General features: G+C 40.5%; 1 protein-coding gene across 2 annotated transcripts in view; it reads right to left on the bottom strand.

The window, feature by feature from the left end:
- Positions 1-5,889: 5,889 nt before the first annotated feature.
- Positions 5,890-24,340, bottom strand: part of LOC119651918 (protein rolling stone) — a 122,059-nt gene continuing 103,608 nt past the window's right edge. The window contains exons 1-5 of one of the 2 annotated variants that reach the window (XM_038055747.1): positions 20,404-20,544; positions 19,843-20,310; positions 19,190-19,553; positions 18,924-19,104; positions 5,890-8,940 (exon numbers count right to left, since the gene is read on the bottom strand). In XM_038055747.1, the coding sequence (XP_037911675.1) occupies positions 8,520-8,940; positions 18,924-19,104; positions 19,190-19,553; positions 19,843-20,157 (1,281 nt within the window). In that variant the 5' untranslated portion in view covers positions 20,158-20,310; positions 20,404-20,544 and the 3' untranslated portion in view covers positions 5,890-8,519. Of the gene's footprint in view, positions 8,941-18,923; positions 19,105-19,189; positions 19,554-19,842; positions 20,311-20,403; positions 20,545-24,340 lie in introns of those variants that run through there. The other variant, XM_038055746.1, reaches the window with a different exon arrangement.

Genomic DNA, 24,340 nt, shown 5'->3' with positions numbered 1-24,340 from the left:
TGTGACCATACTGTGAATCATAAAGTCGTATGCCGCCATCTTGTGCTGGAAATCGTGGTTTGAAATGTATGTAAAGGTTCCTTGTGTTTGGGTCGGTTTCTTGTAAATTTCGAATTTAAAATCCCCTCTGATGATTTTTATCTCCCCCTCCTTTTCGATCTTCATGGTTAATTCGATGTTCCTGTGCATCCAGTTGAGTTTTTCGACAATCGTTCCTGTTTCTTCCCTTTTGATGATTGCTGGTACACCGTCTACATATCTGATCCAGAATCTCAGGAGTGCCCCAGCATCCTCGCATGGTGAAATGGGGGTACTCTTTGCAGCCCCAGAGGTTGTTTTTTAGAACTTATTTCTGAATGTGGAATAGGACTCACTCATGCATGTAAATGCCAGTTTTCTTTACAGTGTGGCCTTCTTCCTCCATTCGGATGAGTTTTCGTGTATCGTGATCCATTCTTCGAAAAGTATAGGGCTTCCTTCATCGGTATGCTTGGGAATAGCACTTTTATGTTGGACGATACTAGTGTTTTAATCACTTTGTATCCCCCCGGCCTTGTTGAATCTGACAATGACTTCCCTGCCTTTTCTCTCTGCCCGTTTTCCCATTTTAAGACTTAAGACCTTTTGACTTCTTCCAGCAGCCACTTCGCAATGTTTCGGGTCGGTGAATTCGTTGCTGCTATCATCTCTCTGGCCTCGTTACTTTTTATGTACTTGATTCTGGGGAGAAATAGGTTAGGTATTCTCAGTTCGGTTGCTTTCTTAATGATGGCTTAGTATTCCGCCAGGGCTTTGCCTACTATTTTAACGGAATCTACCAGAGGATCCTTTCTGATAATGTGAAACCTACCTTTTTCTAACTTTTTATATACTCAGTTATCGCATGCTTCTTTGACCATGATGACCACTGCGTTTCCTTTGTCTGCCCGTAAGTAAAAACCGGTTTCTCTTTCAACTTTTTAATGACTTTGTTGTGGTTGAACGATCTTTTCCTTGTGGCTATTCGTTTGGTAGGTTAGAATTATGAATGATGGTTTTAATTAAATCTATCGAAAACAAAACAAATTTTTCTGAAACAAAAAAAAAATTAAGAACTTCATTGTAAATATATAAGTGGGCACAATTACTTCAACATACGATATATTCCAAACATTTTTACTAGCTTCTATTCATATTAGTATGAAGAATACCAGGAACGATTCTTCATTAACAGTGAAAACAATAAATTTTTTAATTGGGCGCTCCAGCGGTTTTATTGAGTGACAAAAGCATTTCAGCATCATAATTATTTCAACAAAAGTATTTTCATACCCATTCACGTAAAAGATAAAAAAAATCCAATCCAAAGATTTTAGTTAAAAATTAAATTAATGAATTCCCCCATTTGGCGATTATAGCTAGTAACCTTTCAGACAAGAATTCTCCTAGTCCTTTTACAAAATTGATTGAAAGTGCGTCTCAGATGTAATTGTTTGAATTCTTTTGCCCTTCTTTCTCAACATATCAGCTGCACGTTTACCTTTTATGTATTACCCAACATCGTCTAGTCCCAAACTTTGCGGAGGTCAATCCAATGTTTGAAATCCAACCCCATTCATTTCAGTCCTAAACATTTTTCTTTTACATTTTTCTTTGCTGAAGGATCTACTCATTTTCATTTAACATCACCTGATGGAAAAGCTAGACCATCCGGTATTGAGATGTAACAAATCTGTGCCAGACCGCCACAAGTGATAGGAACTCAATTTCCAGTCCTATAGTACGAAATAAACCCCAAAAACATTCTCGACTCGCTACCATGTTCTTGCGTTCGCCTTACAAACTCTCTTTTTCACAATTTCTGATATAGTCACATGTCTCACCTTCCATAATCATCATCATCAACGGCGCAACAACCGGTATCCAGTCTAGCCCTGCTTTAATGGGGAACTGCCTCGTCTTCTTTTTCTACCATAGATATTGCCCTTATAGATTTTTCGGGCTGGATCATCCTCATCCATACGGATTAAGTGACCCGCCCACCGTAACCTGTTGAGCAGGATTTTATCCACAATTAGGCGGTCGTGGTATCGCTCATAGATTTTGTCGTTATGTAGGCTATGGAATCGTCTTTCTCGAACGCGGCCAAGAGTACTCAATTTTTGCGAGTCTCCGGCGACTAAAAACGGGACAAAATGTACCAACTGGTCCTCCAGGTTGGGGGTTGGGTAGGGCTGACAACCCTACACGGAAAATCGATGTTACGAAGCCAATGAAGGAGCCTCGGACAGGATGGATTTTACAACGACAGAACCGGCAACGACAACGGATTAACGATTTGCGTATTTTCTCATGGAACGTGCGCTCCCTGTACAGACCGAATGCTGCTGAGCAGCTAGCCGATATCCTGTCCCAATATAAGGCTAATGTAACAGCGTTGCAAGAGATGCGATGGACAGGGACCGGTTTCCTGAAGATGAGCCGCTTCACCATATACTATAGCGGCCATCCAGTAAACCATGTGCTCGGCGTAGGTTTCTTAATCAGCCAAAAAATGAAACCAGCTCTTATCGGCCTTGGAAACATAAGCGAACGGCTATGCACTCTGCGTTTGCAAGGTAAGTTTAGAAATATTAGCGTCATAAACATTCACGCCCCTCCAGAGGAGACTGCAGGGTCGGAGAAAGATACTTTCTACGAGGCAGTTGAGCGGACCCTCGAAGCCACGGGACCGCTTCCAACCAAGTTGACCACGTGCTGATTGAACCCCGCTACCTCTCAGCTTTGACAAATGTCAGAACATATAGGGGGGTCAATATAGACACGGAAAACTATCTCGTTGGCATGGTGCTCCGAGCTCGAATAACGACACCACCTACAATCGCCTCTGACATTCAGCTGAGAGTGAATACTGAAGCCATTCACAACACAGCCCTCCGCGACACCCATAAGAGGAAAATCGGTGCCGCAATAACCGCAGTCAACAGAGGACCTGGAGATGAGGCATCAAGAAATGATCTTCACAATCACCTGAAGAACGTTATCATTGGTACGACCAAAAGATATAAAAATAAATAAAAATATCGGCGAGTTGGAGGTCCCGCCAACTGAGGACGACGGACAAATGCTGCCACCACCACGCATAGAAGAAATTTTACTTGGAACCATAAATCGCCAGCAGCCGATGGAATTAGAGACGAATTGGTTAAATATGGAGGTGATTAATTACACCAACTGGTTTCTCAACTTGTGCTCAAAGTATGGAACAGCGAATCAGTGCCTGACGACTGGCAAAGAGGTATTATCTGTCTCATACATAAAAGGGGGATATCACGCAGTGCAGCAATTATAGAGGTATCACGTTGCTGAGTACCATCTATAAGATATTCTCGGCTATCTTGCTAGGCCGGATAGCCCCATGCGCCCAGAACATCATTAGCCCATACCAAAGAGGCTTGACTCCAGGCAAATCAGTAACAGATCAGATTTTCTCTCTGCGACATGCGAGGGAAAAACTATTGAAATATGGACAGCAGTTGCACCATCTTTTTAGCAACTTTAAAGCTGCCTATGACAGCATAGCCAGGGTAAAATTGTACACGGCAATGAGAGAATTCTGTATCCTGACGAAATTGATAAGACTGACTAGACTGACCCTGATCAATGTGCGAGGCCAGATAAAAGCAGCAGGATTACTCTCAAGACCATTGAACATCAATAACGGTCTAAGACAAGAGGATGCCCTATCATGCGTCTTCTTCAACCTGGCCCTGGAGAAAGTGATTCACGATTCCGATGTAAATGCGAGAGGCACCATCCTCTTCAAGTCCACCCAACTACTGGCCTACGCTCACGATATCGACATCATGGGAAGAGTAACCCGAGATTTACAGTCTACCTTCATATAGATCGAGCAGGCGGCACGAGATCTTGATCTGCACATTAACGAAGGCAAGACGAAGTATATGGTGGAAACGTCAGCGCCAAAACCAAAGAACGAACAATATCGAATCGCACTGGTCAAATGTGGAGATAGGAGACTACAACTTTGAGACCGTTTATAATTTCTGACGATGAAATCCGCGCACTGTTGTTGGCAGCCAAAAGAGCCTATTTCAGCTTACAAACACTGTTCCGCTCGAAACGTTTCACCATAGGGTCAAAGCTCTTACAGGACTATGATCTTGCCAGTCCTTATGTGTTCTTCGGAAACCTGGGTTCTGAGCAAAAAAAAAATTGCGAACTCTTGGCCGCGTTCGAGAAAAGAATCTTTGGCCCCCTACATGAGGATGGACGATTCCATAGTCTATATAGCGACGAAATCTATGAGCGATATCACGACCGTCTGGTTGTGGATAAAATCCGGCTCAACAGCTTAAGGTGGGCGAGTCACTTAATCCGTATGGATGAGGAAGATCCAGCTCGGAAACTCTATAAGGGCAATATCTATGGTAGAAAAAGGAGACGAGCCAGACGCCGCCTGAGATGGAGCGATGGCGTAGGTCAGGACGCCAGATAACTTTTAGGGATATCGAATTTGTGGACCTCGGCGCAAAACCGGAGTGTCTGGAGTTGCTTATTAAGGCAGGCCTAGACCGGATAGCGGTTGTTGGATCTATCAAAAATTGTGAAAGGAACAAATTCGATTTTCTGAAAATTTCACACTAGTTGTGTCCCTTAATCGTATTTCAATTTTTCGAATTATTCGAGATCCGTTTCTTACGGAAACAAAACAAATAAATCAATTTTTTCTATATGAGGATTTTAAGTCCACATCTACTTAATGTTGGACCGGATCAAAAGGAAATCAACAAGTTAAATCCAACTTGAAACCGTCAGTACTTTAAGCCTTTAGCCCCCCTCCGCGAACCAAAGAAGTGAGAGTAAATTGCTCTCAAACTGGCCCGGTCCAACATTAAGTAGATGCGGATCCCTCCTACATCATACAAAAAATTTAGTTTCAGCCCGGCGTAGGCTTAAAGTACTGGTGGTTTTAAGGTGGGTATAATTCGCACCCTTGTCATGTTTGCGCCATTCTTTCTATTTTTTAAATAAACCAGATTCAAAGTTGAAATATTCGCTGAAAAACTTCGAATTATCCAAAAAGGCTTGGAATTATCTACGATTTTTTAGTTTTATTACTATAGGAAATTCAAGGGGCCAAGAGAAAAGTTCGAATTGTCCGCGATTTCAAATTATCCAAGTTTGTATTATCAAGGTTCGACTGTACTTGTTTTGAACAGATATACCAAGGGTATGATTGAATCTACACCGTGGGCGCTTCAGGTATGAAAGGTTTTTTTTTGTTTCTTCTGTGAGTATATTTGAGTGTAGAACTATCCCATTTGTACGTAGCCCGTTATGTATATGCATTTAGCATGTTTGACTACTCCCTTTAGTATGATATTGATATTTAGTTGCAGTAAATTTACACGTCAATTTTGAGCTACTGTAGCTTCGTTACTCATAGTATGATTTTGATAAAATTTGGGGATAATGTGGTCCATATTATCCCTTATACTACTACTAACTTTTATAACTCTGGGATAAACTTAAGGGAGGTTTTACTCAATTTTCCCGAAAATATGGTAATATACAGTTATTAACTTAATTTGAACAGATATCGATATGGACAGTATTTTGAGGCCTGGGCACCATATTTTTCGGTTCGGCAGTTTCTGAGAATGGGTCCGTTAAAGAAATCATCACCCCCCTAAATCTGAACGTAGAAGGATATCACTCACTGCATGTTTGGGCGTTCACAGTTCCCACCTTCTCACCAAATCTCGTGTCAATCGGTATAGCCGTTTCTTAGAAAAGTGCCTGTGACAGACAGACAGACAGACAGACGTTGAACCGATTTTAATAAGCTTTTGCTTCGCAAACAAAACCTTAATAAAAATGACATTCTTACTTCAAATTTCATTCTTTTCTGTTTATTTTTTCGAATACATGTGAATTGTTTTCCTTTGAATTACATGTGTTGTCTACAATTATGCAATTTCATTTAACATTCATTCAAATTTCTACTTTACTAATCGATCAAGGTTACTGTTAAGATCAAGTCTATTGAAAGGTATTAATTGAATTTTTTATCTCTGACTTCTATACAAAAATAGTTAATTCACATATTCTATACAATATATATTTTTATTCAGTAAGATACAATCATTAATTCACTTTTTGTATTATTTGAAAAATTTACCACGATGTCCTACAGATTATTGTTTTTGTTACAAACGATCCGTGTTAATTCGCGATTCATCCCGCAAGGGGTTTAGAACAGGTCAGGTAAATTGTTTCCATATTTGTTTGTCCCTCATTCCTACCAGAGGGTTGCATTTGCTTGGCGGCCGTGCTACCGTTTTGTTTAGGAGTCTTCAAAATTTACTTAATACCCTCTTGGAATTATATTACTAGCGTACCTTCCATCAAATTAATCATATTAATCCATTGAGCAATACTTTCATAGAATGTTTTCGTTTTGGCGGTGAAATCTACTAAGTTAGACGATAAGTGTAAGTTAAAAGCTAAACGCTAGATTAGAAAAGAACATACTATTTTCTAACAGCCTTCAGTTCCTTTTGGTGTGTTGTTAGGTTCAACTATAAATCTAAAGAATTACGCTTAATTATTGCTCAGATATCTAATTGTCAACTTATCATAATTCTCTAATTACGAATCGGCTGCCAATTTAAAGGGAAAATCCAAAACCTTCTTTCCTATCATTCAAATTATTACATGAAGAGTTGAACTCTTTGAATTTAAGGATATGTTACGATCTACAAATAGTGAGCAATTGAATACAGAAACGTTGGAACAAATGGGACTTAGGACCCTTAAAACTGCAAACTTGAAATTCGGGCAAAGTCTAGTTAAAATTTCGAGGTCTTTTCGCTGGCTTTAGCCGATCTGCAATCTAAAGGGTGCAAACAAACTGTGACAGACTTACGTAAAACCAGCAGATTTTCACATGGTAAATCAGATGTAACAATAGTTCAAAATTCAGTATTGAGCGTCGTTATACAAAATCAGTTTGCCGAATGGTTACTTTTGGTTATTCTATTACAAGTTTTTGATACCTACCCCCTCAGGCGTTATAGGTACAACCGGGCAGCTGGCTAACTAGGTTATTTTACTAAGAATTTCTAGACAATTTTTTAACTATTAATTCCAGCTACATATATTGTGACCTCGAACAACTAAATCTACTATCACATTCAAGCTAAACTAGTGAAGCTTATTTGTTAATTAGTTTGGTTTTGTTTTGCCGCCAGTAGTTGTAGGGAGTCAACTGCACGCTTTGCGCTACCACCAAAAATGAAAGTGACGCAAATGGAAATGAAAAATTAAGAAATATCAAAATGTAATACCCACAATTATCAGTAGAATAAATTTTCCGCCATTAATTAAACTTAAAACTACGCCTTAAGGAATATCAAATGCGATCTATTTCGAACCAAATATTTCTGAATTCATCCAAATTTTGAGCAAACCAATGCCAATTCCGAATCTTACTTCATAGAAAAGGGAATAAGCTTATTATATTCGCTTTTACTACGCTAGAGATGGATTTCATTTGTTCTGTTGACAATCAGGAAATAGCCAGTAGGCCTTATAAGTAATTAACATCTAAATAGAAGGAGGTGAAAAATAAAGCAGCCTCTTATAGTATCATTTCAGGTTTGCCTTTAACTTTTCAGCACGTCTGGATGAAATCACCAATCGAGCTTTCATTGAAAACCCCGATCTATGGAAACAGCCTTTCTCAATCACTTTCAGAGAGATTATTCCTATGGTAATAACGAAAATAAATACCACCTGTAATTAATGCTAGAATAAATGTAAAGGAAATGTAAAGGAACTTTGTAAATTGTAAAGCATTAAAATCAACGAAAAGCCCGATCACTTTGTGCTAAAACTGTGCAAGTCATAGTGATGCCAAAAACCTTTACCCCCTGCTACCTTGGCTGATTATATTCTTTTGGATACAGTTCAAACTTCATGAATTTAGTGTTAAGGGGTGCAGTTTTGGTATAAAGCTAAAATTCAACAATTCCACTTTTGAGAACGTATCAGCATTCGTCTCTCCTTATCGATAAATAGTGCGCGACTATGGTACTACTTCTATCGAAATACAATATCAAAAGTAATTCTTAGCGAGAATTTCAATCTTCCAACAATTGAAATAAATCATAGATTCCATCACAATTCTGCATTCTTAGATAGAGCGGCGTCTGTCTCCAATTTGTCAGTTGCATTTTTAAAGTTAACATTTTTTCAATCAAAACAAGACGTCAACGTTTGCCAAAGTTTAGAAAAAGGACCTAATCAAGAAGGCCAAGGCTGCTGATATCCTGTAAATATCAGTTAAATCGTTTCAAACAAATACGAGCTATGACTCGAAAATTGCCGAATGTCCAACATTTGCTGAAATAGACCACCTGACAGTATAATGCACTTTAATACTTCTTCAAACGCTTATCGGATCCTCGTTTCCAAAATAATGAAATTGGCTCAAACGCCATCCACACCGGTCTCTACATTTTCATCTCGACGATTTTGTTAGAATTTAAGAAATGTTCCCGTTGACTACTTTCAATGGCCGATACTGTTTGACTGAGGGATGACATCTTCTTTTTCTTCTTGGTAGTATCCTGATAGACATTAGTATACTGCTGCGGTTGTTGTTGTTGAAGTTGCTCAGTGCTAGACTCATACTGACAATGCGGTTGCTGCTGTTGTTGCTGCCGCTCAGGATCAAGTCCTTCCCCCAGTTCACTGTCTCGTTCGGCTGTACCTCGCATGCAAAGTTTCGTGAATAGGCAGATTCGCAAGCGGTACATACAATAAACAGCAAAGTGTACTACAAAGACAAACAGAATGGCACATGCGGTTACGACAATTGCCTTGCCAGGTTTCGTCCAATCCAGCAGAGGATAAATAGTTTTCTTGTTTTTCCTAGAAGAAACAAAAACTAATTAGGTACAAGTGCGTAAAGTTATGGGAAATAATAAAATTGAACAAATGCAGGGAAACCAGTTTCGGGCAAATATAACTACTTTTCTTTGGAATACCCTTCCTTAACAAAAATATTTGCGAAACGAGCTTTGTAAGCAATAATTCTAGAATTCTCCGATAAGATGTACCCATCAAGCATCCGATAAGCGAAAAAGTCAAGTGATTAACGAGCATGAGGTACAATTAAGCCTTTGTTGGCACTTATTAAAAACTGCTGCTTCTGTTTAGACCTCTTTGTATTACGCTTGTTTTAGACGGAACAATGGTTAATTTGGTGGGCTGTCAAGCTTTCGATCTCACTACCCTAGGCGTTTGTGTTTGGCTGTATGGCGCCACACTGCTGTATGTTCAGAACTTGCTCATTATTGAGTTATTTTTTTCTTATTTATTAACGGACAGTAAATAGAGTACACTCCAATTATTTGCTGTCCTTGTGGCGTAGCAGGATTAACAACATTCGAAATTTATTTCAAGGAGAACGCAATAAGCTTAACCTATGCTTACAACTACTGAAAGAAGAGAAGTTTAAGGGAAGAAGTTGTTGTGCGTTATAACATCGATAAAGTCTTAGGAACGGAGAATGGAAAGAGATTTCGAGCCCCGCGAATTTGGGATTGAATTTTCCGGCGGTATCAATCCGTCTCGAGACTTCACGTCCCTATTAGAGTAGTTTCCCCGGGTAGGTTTAGTTTTGTTGATTACTGAGCCAAGGTACGTGATAAAATCTCTTTGAGAATGAAGAACCCCGTCCCTCACCTCGCCGAACTGCTAACAGCCGGGTTAGCTCCAGCACGTGCCGTCCGGTTTCTTATATTATCTTGGGCAGTCGGTGTTCACAAGTGGCTAACCTATTAGGGGAGTTTCGTTGGTTGACAGCTTTGGTGACCGTGTTGGTGCCAAGATGATGTAACGCTGAATTCTCATCGTAACACAAGTCGGAAACCAGAAGAATTTGTATTTCTTATACAAAAACATTTGAGTGGACACTTCTTCCATTTGTATCCAGAACGGAATGTATATGCATATACTATGTCAGAATATTCATATTTGGCTGGTACTGCCATTCAAAGTCTTAGAATTTGCATTGAAGCGACGAACTTTCACCTATAAAAACTTTGTTAGTAATCGTGCGATTTACACCAAACTTGGCTGCTTTCAATATAGTGGATTCAAAATCGTTTGCATTTAATTGGACTGTGTATTTAGCCGCAGCTCGGATAAATGCAATATTGTGTAACCGCCCTTAACACAATTGCAAATTTGTTGGGTTTATCCGTCAAAATGTGGATTTAAAAAAAATCGCTTAAGAATTAATGAATGAAATTCAGTCGTTATTTAAAAAAAAAAAATGAATAAGAAATAGGACAAATATAATAAACGAAAATTTAGTTTTCGTTTAGTAACAAATTGAGTGGTTGTGTAAAATGTAGTTTCAGTTGTAGTTTTCCTTAAGACGGCTTCCTCAATCAATTCAAGATGAACATTTTCATTATTATGAAAATACTTCCGGACCGTTGTAGGTGCAACCATTTTCGTATTCTCAGTACAAGAGCGAAATATTCACCAATCAATTATTACCAGGTTGGAAGTCAGCCTTAACTACTTCACCACCCGTTTAATGAAAAGAAATATGTACCTGGACTTTCCATCTATGAAGTCACCCAGAAGTGGCCTCGAAACCATCAACGTTAAATTTTTGAGTGAATTTGGTGCCATTTTTTTTTTAACATTGAGCCTTTAAAAAAAATTCCAAGCTTGCGATCGTTTACCAATAAGTTAATACGTAGATTTGAATAAGTATAATAATTGGGCTTCGAAATGATCACGAAAAACAGAGCAGAAATTAGAAAAGCAACAAAAAATCAGTAAATAAATAAAAAAAAAAGCCTGTATATGTGTGTAGCATGGAAGTGCTTTCATTTGTTTAACGAAGTAACTTGAGTTTGCATTTAACCGTATGTAAACACATGGCGTGCATTTAATTCGCCTAAACCCTCTTTTGCACTTATAAAGTATTGTGCATTTATAGCAGTTATCAACCAGATTCTAGAACAAATTTGAAGGAAAAAGCATGCGGCTGAAGAATGTGTACATTTAAAGAGAATTCGTGTTTATTCGTGTTGCATTTAAGTAGCCTGCACTATGTTGCAGAATTTTATGATTCCAGCATGAACTGAAGGGGGTTTTGCAGTTAATTACCAACAAGGCGGGAAACCGGAAGCTGGGAGCTTCAGGTATGAAAGGTTTTGTTTGTTTCTTGTGTGAGTATATTTGAGTGCAGAACTATCCTATTTGTACGTAGCCCGTTAAGAATATGCATTTAGCATATCAGATTTAGTACCTCGGGTTGTAAATTTACACGGCAAAGCAACTTTGAGCTACTGTAACTTTGTTACTAATAGTATAATTTTGATCAAACCTGGAGATAATATGCTTCATATTATATTTTATACTACTACCAACTTTTACAACTCTGAAATTAACTTTTACTCAATTTTCCCAAAAATACGGTAATATACTATTATTAACTTAATTTGAACAGATATCGATATGGAGAGTATTTTGAGGCCTGGGTACCGTATAGAGGCAGCTTCACGATTTTTTTCAATTTTTTCGGTTGGGTAGTTTCTGAGAATGGCTCCGTTAAAGAAATCATCACTTTGCACCCCTCCCACTCCCCGCCTTTTTAACAAATCTCAAAACTAAGACCGGCTTCGAAAAGTATTAATCGAGACCTTTCATTTGATACCCCACATGACTATATTTGGTGAAAAAAAAATTTACACCCTCCTTTTACATGTATGGGGACCCCCCCTAAATCTCAACGTAGGAGGATATTACTCACTGCATGTCTGGGGTCCACAGTTCCCACCTTCCCACCAAATCAATTGGTATAGCCGTTTCTGAGGAAAGTGTGACAGGCAGACAGACAGACAGACGGACAGACGGACAGGCGGACAGGCGGACAGGCGGACAGACGGACAGACGGGCAGACGGACAGACGGACAGACGGGCAGACGGACAGACGGACAGACGGACAGACGGACAGACGGACAGACGGACAGACGGACAGACGGACAGACGGACAGACGGACAGACGGACAGACGGACAGACGGACAGACGGACAGACGGACAGACGGACAGACGGACAGACGGACAGACGGACAGACGGACAGACGGACAGACGGACAGACGGACAGACGGACAGACGGACAGACGGACAGACGGACAGACGGACAGACGGACAGACGGACAGACGGACAGACGGACAGACGGACAGACGGACAGACGGACAGACAGACAGACGGACAGACGGACAGACGGACAGACGGACAGACAGACGGACAGACGGACAGACGGACAGACGGACAGGCAGACAGACAGACATTGTACCGATTTTAATAAGGTTTTGTTTTACAAACAAAACCTTAAAAATTATGGTAATATATTATACTATTATTAACTTTATTCAAACAAATACCGGCAGCCTAGGCTTCGTAGAGTGGCAGCTACGTGATTTTTTTTTAATTTTTCGGTTGGGTAGGTTCTGTTCAATGATGTGTTTAATCTCCCGGCTCCGCAGGAGGCCACGGTGGTGGGCTACGCCGACAATATTACACTGGTAGTGGTTGCAAAGAATCTCCAAGATACTGAGTTGCACTCGCGCGAAGTAATCAATGCTCTTACCACTTGCACTAGGGGAGGAAAAGGCGGAAGCGGTCTTCATCACCAAGCATCATAAGAGAAATTCCGCCTGCATTAGAATTGGGAATCATATCATCACTTCCAAGTTAGCTATCAAATACTTGGGAATGATGATAGATGCAAAGCTCCGTTTTAAGCAGCATGTGGAGTGATATTAGCAAAAAGGCATCCACCGCCAGTATGGTTTTGTCAAGAATGATGTCGAATGTTGGAGGTCCGCGGCATACTTGCAAGCTTGTAGGCAGGGTGATGAGTTCCATCTTGCTGTATGCATTGCTTGTTTGGGGATCAGCGCTGCATATCTTATCTACCGCACATAAAATGAGTGTGGTCTACAGAAGAACAACCTGAAGGGTTTGTTCTACCTTGAGGACCGTCTCAGATGATGCGGCGTTCTTCCAATTGGCGTCTTGGCAGATGAGATGATGGACATATATAGCATCAAGTCCATCTCTCGTTTATTGGAAGGGAAAAAGCCTAAAGGGAGAGATTTGTAATTAGATGACAACCGCGATGGGACCACTCAAACAATGATCGTGGGGCACATAGGTTGATCCCTAACATCAGGGAGTAGCTGGAGAGAAAACAGTTTCTCACCGGCCTTGGTGGTGGACACGTGACAGGATTGATCAATCTGTGATGGGGTCTCAGAGAACCTAGATCACATATTCTTCCAATTCCCGCGGTTCGTGAAAGAAAGGAGGAATTTAATGGAAACTCTAAGTGAAATGCTTTCACCGGAAAGTTTTGTCTGGAGAATGGTAGCTTGCCAGAAGGATTGGGAGGTGATCGACTCGATGATCGCAACGATCCAAAGTAAACTACGAAAAGCGGAAGAGGTGAAGGAGGTCTAGCCAAAATAACCTAATTCCGCCCCGTTTTGTAATACCTAAAGGTGGTTCAAAGGGGTAGAGGGGGAGTCGGGGGTGGTCATATGATTATTGGCGTTTCTTCTAAAGATTTCCACCTCCTTAAAAAACAAGCAGATAGAGAACCAGTAAATCGATTCGTTTGAGTGTGTTTTACACAAATCCTTAAAAAGTACATAGATCCAAATAAGTCCTACGCTATGGTAGGAAAAAATCAAAAGCCGAAATGTCCAAATGGTGGTAGAAATTGGTAATCTTGAAGAAATAGGATTGATAACATTGTTTGGAAAGAGCGACACTGACGAACAAACCTCAGTATTGGCATGTACGTTGCGGGGAATCTTGAAGCAACTTAATAAATTCCTATAGAATGATCTAATTCACTTGAGAACAAAAAATCGCACATGTCTGTCCTTAAATGTTTTTTGTTATTTTCTTTTCTGAAGCGTTAATATTATGTACCACAGCACACCTAAACTGTAAGCTCATTCCCTGTTCATTGGCTGAATTGGCGTTTTACGCCGTGTTCTCTTTTTAATTTATCCCATGAATGTTCGATTGGATTCAAGTCTTAGCTTCGGGCTGGCTGGTATAGAGGCAGCTTCATGATTTTTTTCAGATTTTTCGGTTGGGTAGTTTCTGAGAATGGCTCCGTTAAAGAAATCATCACTTTGCACCCCTCCCACTCCCCGCCTTTTTAACAAATCTCAAAACTAAGACCGGTTTCGAAAAGTACTAATTGAGACCCTTCATTTGATACCCCACATGACTACATTTGGAGAAAAAAAAAATTTACACCCTCCTTTTACATGTATGGGGACCCCCCCTAAATCTCAACGTAGGAGGATATTACTCACTGCATGTCTGGGGGTCCACAGTTCCCACCTTCTCACCAAATTTGGTGTCAATCGTGTCAAAGTGCCTGTGACAGACAGACAGACAGACGGACAGACAGACAGCGTGCATGTCCGAATGCAGCTTCCATCCGATTCTACATTGACTGGACAAAACTTTTGACGAATTCTTGTGGGATTGCCTCCCATTTTCAACTGTATCTTCTAACCCCTGTTCTTTGGCTGAATTGGCGTTTTACGCCGTGTTCTCTTTTTAATTTATCCCATGAATGTTCGATTGGATTCAAGTCTTAGCTTCGGGCTGGCCATGGCATTTGCGGTACATTCTCCTCCTGCATGTATCGGCGGTTTTGCCTTATCGGTTTTTCGATATGGTCCATGAAAACAATGTTTTTTCAAGAAGACCTATTAATGTTGTGTAGTAAGTCCGCGTGATCTGTGCTCTGTGGTGAAGACAAAATCCCTTTTCGCATCTAATGATACGCTTCACCAGAAGAGACAAAATCAGCCGCCAGAAGATACCTGCTCTAAGGTGAAGAACGGGTTATTCCCTTCGTCGTATTCTGCATTCGTGTGAGAGTATGACTACGGCCTATTGCTCCATCGTACAATTCGCATGTTCTGGAGCGAGCTAAAGGCGAGTTTGGCGGTAGGCTCCTCTCAACCTTGGGCCAATTGCTGAGCTGTGGGCTGTCAAGCCCCCTCCAGCTGGCTGGCTTTCTTTCAGTCGCTTTTCAACCAAATTCGAATGACTCTTCTAAGCATTAAATATTTTGCATTCTTTTTTTGGTTGCTATTTACCCCTTGATGGGGTATAGCGCGTCAATCACACCTACGAACCATCACTCGTGGTTACCTGAAGAGGCTTGCATCCTAAAAGATTTGCACTCCTTTTCTACCACTCTGCGCTAAGTGCCCTTGGGTGACCCACTTGTCTTCTTGGGAGAGTGGATTCCACTGCATGATATTGCCAGCAATGCAATTTTCGCCCCTCTTTAATATGTGACCTATCCATTGCCACTTCCGTCTTCCGATTACAGTGGGTTCGAGTGCCAGGCCTGTATGCCGACCTAGTTCTTCGTTTGTAATAGTATACAGCGTGCTTCCATGATACAATGCCGACAGGTGTTGACAAAGGGCTTGGAGCCTTTGAATGACAGTCGAGATCACTTCCATGTACTAGTCCTATGCAGTAACACAGAAAGAGCACAAATAAAGAAGAGTAGTGGTACTAACGTTGGCAGAAACCACGATTCCCATTAACGTAGACAGGTAAAGTGCGCAGTCTGTCAGTCTGAGAACTTTGGATTTGTTGGTATTTAAGTTCTCTCTCTTTTCAAATTCATCAGAGCCATTTGGCCAAGATCCATTAACCGGCGAGATAGCAAACAGATATCATCAGCGTAGTCGAGGTGTTTCAGGAAAGATGACATCGTCCATTGAACTCCTCTACGTCTTTCCTCCGGACAAGGCAGTATGAAGAGCGTCACCGATAACAGGAGGGAAGAATATCGGTGACAAGATGACTCCGCTTCGAAATCCTCTGAGATTTTTCCTCGATGCAGTACGTAACATTTTGCGCCATCATATGTCGCTCTGATAATTGCTATTAATTTCTCTAGAATGGCGCTCCTGCGAAGAGCTCACTAGATACACTCCCTATTCACGATATTATAAGCTTTCTCGAATCGTTCGCACACTGTTCTAAAATAATCTGTTGGGTGTTGATGTGGACAATGAGGAGCGGAAGCCAGCCTGTGGTCTGCTGATCAAGCTTTTGAGATGTACTTTGATGTATTCTGGGATTATTTTAGCTATTATTTTTGCGATGGCAGGGAATAGGCAGAAATCCCTCCAGTTGTCATAGGCGGAACGGATTACCTTTCTTGGAATCTTAACGATCATCCCCTTTCTCCACTCTCTAGGAAAGTGTCGGATTTCCGTATGAATGGAAGTAGCAAATCTGCAGTAACTCCAGATGCAGCGATAAATAACTCTGCGGGGGTACCATCAAGCCCAGCGGCTTTTCTCCGTTCGAGTGCATTGATGACCGAAATGATTTCGTTTCTGCTTGGAGGTACAGTCCGCATCCCCATATAACAGTGACTAGCCATTTTATTCACAAGAGGAGGTACCTTACCGGATTCGATACGGTTAAGAATCGTGGAGAAGTGTTCTTTCCACCTCGATTGCTTGTAATCGTGGGTGAATTAAATAATCTTCGCAAAAAATTCCATCGAGCATAATAAAGTTAAGGGAAGAGTTTTAACGGTTCCGAGATGCTAATCTAACCCAAGTGTTTTGTGTTCTCCAAGAGAGGATGAGGCCAGAACCTAGGTTCCTCGAAAAAAGGGCTAAACTTTCCACGGCCAGAAACCGCGTAAAGCTTTTTTTTAAGGTCGGCTAATTATCACCGCAAATTCGTACCATGTTACGCGAAAATTGCAGCGAAAGCGAGAGAAATTCGTTTGAAGCACTGAACCTGAGAGGACATTTATGGAACTGGATGGTGGGCTAGCTTCCCCATCTGTGCTAGAACACTAATAGTTAGCGCTGAAGTCCTGAGGGCTGTATTGGAGCAGAAGAAGGCCTATTGAGCATGCTAATAAGAGCGAGAACCTTTGGCTATGTAATGGACGATTAATAACTACTGATGCAACCGGCTTTAAAGTTATGACGCTTAGTGGACGCCTAAAAGCGAAGGAGACCACTAGCAGGATTTTAAGCTTTCAATAAAAATTGTTGGAGTATGTTTTCAAGGTAATTTTTAAGAGAATTGGATCGGGTGCTTGTTTGATGGTGACTCGCTCACAATCCCACCAAGCTCATCGATGGGAGATAGAAAACTCGAATAATTTTTATTTAGTTCTTCGAGACTGGATTCGGTGACAAGGGCCCATTTGCTTCTAGCTCTTAATGTCATATATATATATATTATATCAGACTGTTTAAAGTCGACGGAAAAATGCCGGCCGAAACAACGGTGGCTTGATATACTAGATCACGATGAGCTGGCCTCGCCTGTGAACCGAAGAAGAAGAAGATGTCAGAGGGGGGTGAAGGAATATATAGTGGCAGCTTCGTGATTTTTTTCCGATTTGTCGGTTGGGAAGCTCTAAAAAATGAGCCCATGAAAGAAATGATCATTTTCTAGCTCCCACACTCCTCCCTTGTGCATCAAATGTTAAAACCGAGGCGAATTTTCGGAAGTACTTATCGAGAGATGGCATTTGATACCTCACATTACTACGAGTATATTTGGTGAAACAAATTTACATGGTGACTTCCCCGTTACAAACATAAAACGATGTTACTCAATGCAAGTGTGGAGTGTTCCACACGTTTCTGAGAAAAGTGCGTGGGACAGACAGACAGTAAACCGATTCTAATAAGGTTTTGTTTTGTACACAACTTTAAGCAATATCAACTCTTTTTACAGGAAATTAGAGAATACAATTCACTAAGAGAGTCTTCCAAAGCAAAATATCATCGTGGGCACCAAAACAAGGAATAAGGACGCAGCTAACGTTAAAAGCCTTAGGAGAAAACCAGTTTGCTATGTGAATACAGATAAGGGAAATGCGATTGTCATCATGGACAAATGGGGGAACCCCAAAGCAGTCATGGACAAGTTGAACAATGGAAACTTTGGTGAATTGAGAAAAAACCCTTTACCGGAATCAAGAAAAGGCGGGTCGAAGAGACAATCAACGGTGACAATGCCTAATCCAACCTTTAAAAAGGTCAGGTGTGTCCCGAAAATTCATAAACCTGGAAATAAAATAAGGGAGCTAATTGTTGCAACAAAATCACCAGCCTAGAAACTAGCAAAATCGATAGTAATAAAACTAAGCGATCTGATGCCCGAAAGCAAATATGGGGTGAAAGACAGGAAAGACCTTATCGGGCGAATACAAGGGAATGTAAAGAAAGTATCAAACGACGAGGTACTACTTGATGAGAAACTCTGTCCCCCAGCACACTAGTAAAAGGGGCGCCTACTACCTGCGAGAAGAACTACTAAAGAGGAAAGAAGGCTAGACTGAGTGAAAAAAGAGGTCCACTAATATATGAAAAGAAGATGGAAAGGAAGGAATAATCCCACTATTCTGGGTAAGATACGTAGATAATATTCTTGCCGTAGTGACGAAAGAAGCAGGACGAAAGATCCACTTTAGTAAGTTTTAACAATTTCTAACATCTAACGAGACGAAAATACACCCAATTGAAGAGGAAGGAGCGAAAACACCTAAACGTGCAAACACCGAGGGCCCCTTACGCAGATTAGTGAACATAATAAGAACAAATTAGGAAATTATATCATAATAACGGATCGACAGCACCAAGGAGTAGATTAGAGAACACCACACTTCACTGAAATTGATAATTGTGTCTTCTTCGATTATCAGAGTAATATGAGTCAATATATTTAACTACAACAATATTACCCAGCCAAGCGCATATTTTACGATGCATTTTAAATAATTCACTCACCTATCTGTTCCGCCCGCCAGAAAATATATTCCCGTAAAAATTGCGTAAACCACTCCAATTCCGGTCGTCCAATAAGCATGACTTAATTTTATAGGATGTCCCACGATGGCCAAATCAATGAGCATGATGACCGAATTGAAAACGTGTACCATTATGTTGAGCGCGTCCACTTTATGAATTTCTGAAATAATTAATAATTAGAAATATAAATTCGCCATTGCAAATCGTTTGAATTTAAATGGAAATGAGGTTCCCACAATATTTACCCGGATTGTGCACCAGAGCCCAGTAGCACATTGTTATTATGAATGAATACACTGTTGCGACCGTGTACATGACCCAGTAGACGTGGTGCATTTTGCTCTTCTTCGCCTGACGCACCAACTCGAACTCGTCCCGTTCCACCATCATCCCTTGGGTCACAATCCATGCTCCTAGCCAGGCTTGGGCTGTACATGCTAGAAGGCCCCAGTGCGTTAAATAGATCCACCATTTGGCATAATGATGTTCAAACTGCTCATCGGATCGTCCAACATCTAATAGTGAACAGACCAAAACGGCTAAACATGTTATTGCCGTTAGCCATCGATAGAGGAGGTAAATTATTCGAACTTGGGTGTTCCGTTGCCACTGAAATAATGGAAGTAACAAAAGACGCATTCAATCGTTGGTTTATGAGGCCTTTGACATGCAAATAAAGCGTCATCATTAATTTGCGGGTATCCATATTTCTAAGTGGCATCATTAGGCACCACTTGGGAATTTGCCCAAAAGACCATAACCAATCAAGGAGTTCGTGCAAAAATGTGAAGTAAAGTGAAGTGAAATTATTTAAAATATAATTTTAAATGCACACTATATTCTACTCCACCCTTATTCAGGAGATACCCCTTTAGTAAGGAATTCCACATCAACTCACCTGGCACAAATAAAAATTATGTCGATGAACCTTCTGCGTGGAGAATTCCGGGAAGCAACTGTTCCAGAGTTTGGTCACCATCATTATCTGACTAGGACGCCGCTTCAATTTATTATGCCAGCAGTTCTCCGCTGGACAGTCCTCGTCTCCGTTCACGGCACTATTGTAGAGCTGGGGTTGGTACTGTTGATAGGTTTGGTGTTCATGAGACGGCTCCAGATTTCGGCTTTGATTCCAGTCTCTGCCGCTACCGCCACCATCACAAATTTCACGATCAATGGTCACTATATCCGCTGTCCGACCATAGTTGTCCATTCGTTCATCCGCATTCTTAGAGTCACCCACCTTTCCAGGTGCTTTGCTACCTTCCAATGTAGTGGTTGCGCTGGATACAAGGTAACTGGAGCTTGGTTGCACTTGACTCAGCAACTATTGCGCCCGGAAAGTCCACCCCGCGGCCTATTCACTCTGCAAAAGAAGAGGGAATAATTTGAAGATGAGTAAAGTGAGAGAAATTAATGCAATCAATTAAAAATGATGTCAACTTCCACGGAGGCTTACAATGAGTATATTTCTAGATTTGATCATTTGGGTTAAATTCCCGAATGCTATCTAAAATTTTGATATAGTTTGAAGAGGCATGCCGGCTTTCGGTGCGTCTACTGGCCGCAGAAAGGTCAAACACATAGAACCGACTCCAGAGCGGTCTCTAATTGAACTGCAATAATAATTGAGTATCCACTATTGTTTTTATGCGTTGACCAGTGGAATGATTCCAATTCAAGTTTCGTGTTGGCTTTCCTAATAGACTTCAATTGTTACAGTGGAATCATTAGTGCAAATTAATTTTTATTTATTCTGAAATTAAAAATTCAGCAGAATTATAGATCGCCTAGGGCAAATTAGTTGCTTATTGTAGTATTATCGAGATTTCAGTTAAGAAGTGGATCTGGGTTTAGTTCAAAGACGCGCAGTCACAGTTGGTCATTTGGTCATCTCTAGAGAAATGCATAAAGAATTGCTCCAAATAATTTATAAGCAGGAGTCTAAGTCAAAACATGTGCATCATGCGGAAGGTTCGCTATGGAGAAATTAACATGACTCGAAGCTTTAAATATTTTGCCTGAAGTAACAGTCATCCCACTGAATTTTTTGACAAAAGAAGCAGATATTAACAAGTACCAGGGCCATAGAGAGAAAATCTGTGTCCGGGTTGAAAATTGCATGGTCTCCCTATCATTTAGAGAAAGCTTTAAATCCGAGGAATCCCCCTTTCCACGCCCCCCCTCCCTGGGCCTAACAAATACGGAAGAAATATTGTCAGAAGGACAAGTTGACAAATATGGACGAAATATTGTCAGAAGGGCAGGGTCAGAAGTCAGGAGTGGAAGATAAAGGGTTGACGGCAGCTCCAGTCAAAATGTCAGAAGGCAGAATCAAAGAAATCATGAGAATCCGGAAGTACAAAATGTGCCGGAAGGCAATGGATTCAGAGCAGCATGAGATTTCGAGGGTGAGAAATTCGAAATGCGGTTTTCTCACCGTATAAATTTGTAAATATTCATGAAGAATTAAAGAACAATTATGAAATTGTCAGAAGGCGATTGAGAATACATACATTTTCTCTAAAAATATTAAAAAACTAATAATTCTCTAAAAATATTAAAGAACAAACATATGGTTGCCACTTACTCCTAGATGAACCATAACGTGTCAACCACGCCTAAACGCCATTGTTCAAGATTCGATGAAATGTGCTTGAGTTCGCCCACGAGTTCCAACTTCCTTCTTCTCTTTTGTGTTCAGTGATCCTTGGCTAATTCACTCATCGACCATTTCATTGCATGGCATAGTCAACAATTGAATTGTCGACCCTCCTTAATAAGTGTCAGCATTAAGTTCGAGCAGGAACCACGCTTCCTAGATATGCAAATTTATCAACGACTTCGATGCTCTGCCCATTTATGGAGACAGAAACAGTACAGTACCCCGCAAGATTAAGAACCTTGATTTTGTTGGTATTTATCTTCAGTCCGGCTCTACTTATCCCTCTTTCTAAATCCAGAGATACTTTCCCAAACAAACAGATATCATCAGCGTATTCGGGGTATTTGAAGATAGATGTGATGGTCTATGGTAGCCCTCCATGTCATCCCGATAAGGAAGGATGAAGAACGTCATCAATAACGGGAAGAAATAATGTCGGTACAACCATGGCGGGCTCCGATTCGGACCTCAAATTCTTCCGAAATTTTACCTCGATGCAGCACGTGACATTTTGTGCCATCATATGTCGCTCTGATAATGACTATTAGTTCCTCTAGAATGTTTAGGTGATAAGTTCCAGGATTATTTCAGCTGTTATTTTTGCAACGACAAAAAACATGCAGATATCTATCCAATTGTCGCATTTAACAGAGATGCCTTTTTTGAAAACCCAACAATCATTACCCTTCTTCCACTCTCAAATACAGCGCCTACTTTGATGGCCGAAAGGATTTCTCTTTTATTTGGAGGAACGGTCCCTATTCGCTTGTTACTTTGCCTAGCAATTTCATCCACAAAAGACGGACTCGCCCCGGATGGGATACGGTTAACTACCACTGGTGAAGTGTTTCTTCCACCTCTCCAGCTGCTCGCCATCATGGATGGGAAGTGAACCGTTAATTACCTTTACAAAACCATCGGGAGACCACATGCAAATTTCCGCAATTATCGGTAAGGTTCCCATTACCATATTTCCCCATTACATATCCGAGCGAAATGTTGTCAGAGCCCACCTTAATATTCAGACCATCCATTATTGCTCGTAGATTCGCATCTACTAGATGAATCCGATGTCGAACTATTACTGAAAATTACCTTAGCTTTCCAGACTACAAAAACATATTGTCACAAGGGTGGAGTATTCTCCAGAATCCTACCATCTCACTTCGCTTAGACCCAGAATGTCTAACTTATCATACATCGCTGGAATTGTGGATCGAGTTGGAGAAAGCCATCATTCTGGGAACCGTCAAAAACATTGTCGCGGAGCATGCACATATCTCAGGGTCCAATTATAAGCCGCTTTCCATAGCTAAAGGTCGTCGTCGTTAGACCAGCTCAGTCCAAGGCGTTGTCGACGTTTCGCCAGCAGTAAAGTTTCGAAATTAGTAGTTGCTAACCCACAAATTCATACCTGTTACGACGAGCAGGGAAGACTTTGAGGTGATTGAGAGGGTTCACAACAAAGTGATTTAAAAAGCATCTATTGCCATGTTCTGTATCTTCTAGACTTGTTTAGAATGCAGCATCTTTGTTATTGTTATATACAAAACCTTGCCATTAACTGCAAATAATATGGAAATAAATACATCAACTACATAAATCATGCACACAATCCATAATCCTAAATTGAAAACGATCTTCGAAAAGGTTTTTGTCAAACCATATAAATTCAAACTTATTTTCAGTTAATGTCCTCTCTGAAGTTTCGGGCTTAAATTCAATAGGATACGAGAAAGCTGCGCAAATACGAGATATAGCGTTAGTTATTTACTGCCGAAGCTCGACAGAGCAGGGTGGTAAACAGAAAGCGTCGAAATCTTTTAACTTTTTTTTGAAAAGGTTTGTAGGAACAATTGTTACTTACTGTTATCGATTTTATTATTTTACTTGCTTCAGCAGCAACAACGGAACCACTTCCATTTCGAGTATCAAGTCATGTTGATTTCTCTGCAGTCAGCTTTTAGACTATGCATACATATCGCTACAGTCAAAAACGCACAACTGAAGGTGTAATGCCACATTACCATCACCGAGCTTGATCCAGACATCACCAAATATTGTACATCACCAAATCACCTAAGATCGCTGCATTACAAAAGTGATGGTGATATTACTTCTGTGTTAGATAATGTTTTGTATTATATTACAAAACATCAGCTAACATCATTGTTCTTCGTAACATACGGCCACGATAATTGCCGAGTGCCGCTTGCGAATCTATTGCATTTAGATATGATTGACTGTTGTCTTAGCTGGCTTTAGGTTAGAAAATGATTTCTGAATCTGTTCTCACTTGATGTGAAAAGATGATTTCAATTTGGTGATAATATAACTTCTAAGTAAAGTACTGATCGTTCGCAGAAATCGTGATTCCTTGTTCTTTACATGTGAAATTATTGTATGTACTATGTGATATCTTGTGTGGGATCCTTTTTTTTTTGCATGGAAGGTTCATTCATTCTTCATTGATACCTATTTGGCGCTGCTATAAATAACGCTAGTTGTAAGTAATATTTTGTAATATCGGCTGCCGAGCGTTCATGTTTAATATCCATCATGTGTTCCCCATGAAACAATATCTAAAATATTTCGGGCCAATGTTATCAGCCATACGTTATGAAATTTCTTCACGTATTAGCACAATCTGGAGAAAGAGACGTTTCATAACTGGTGCTCTTTGTGATCGAGGTATCGACGAATATCTCAAATCTAGAATTGAGCAAAGTGT

Source organism: Hermetia illucens, chromosome 3, assembly GCF_905115235.1.
Source record: "Hermetia illucens chromosome 3, iHerIll2.2.curated.20191125, whole genome shotgun sequence".
Taxonomy (NCBI): domain Eukaryota; kingdom Metazoa; phylum Arthropoda; class Insecta; order Diptera; family Stratiomyidae; genus Hermetia; species Hermetia illucens.
Note: the sequence above shows the minus strand (reverse complement) of the source record. Positions and strands in the feature narration are given on the sequence as shown.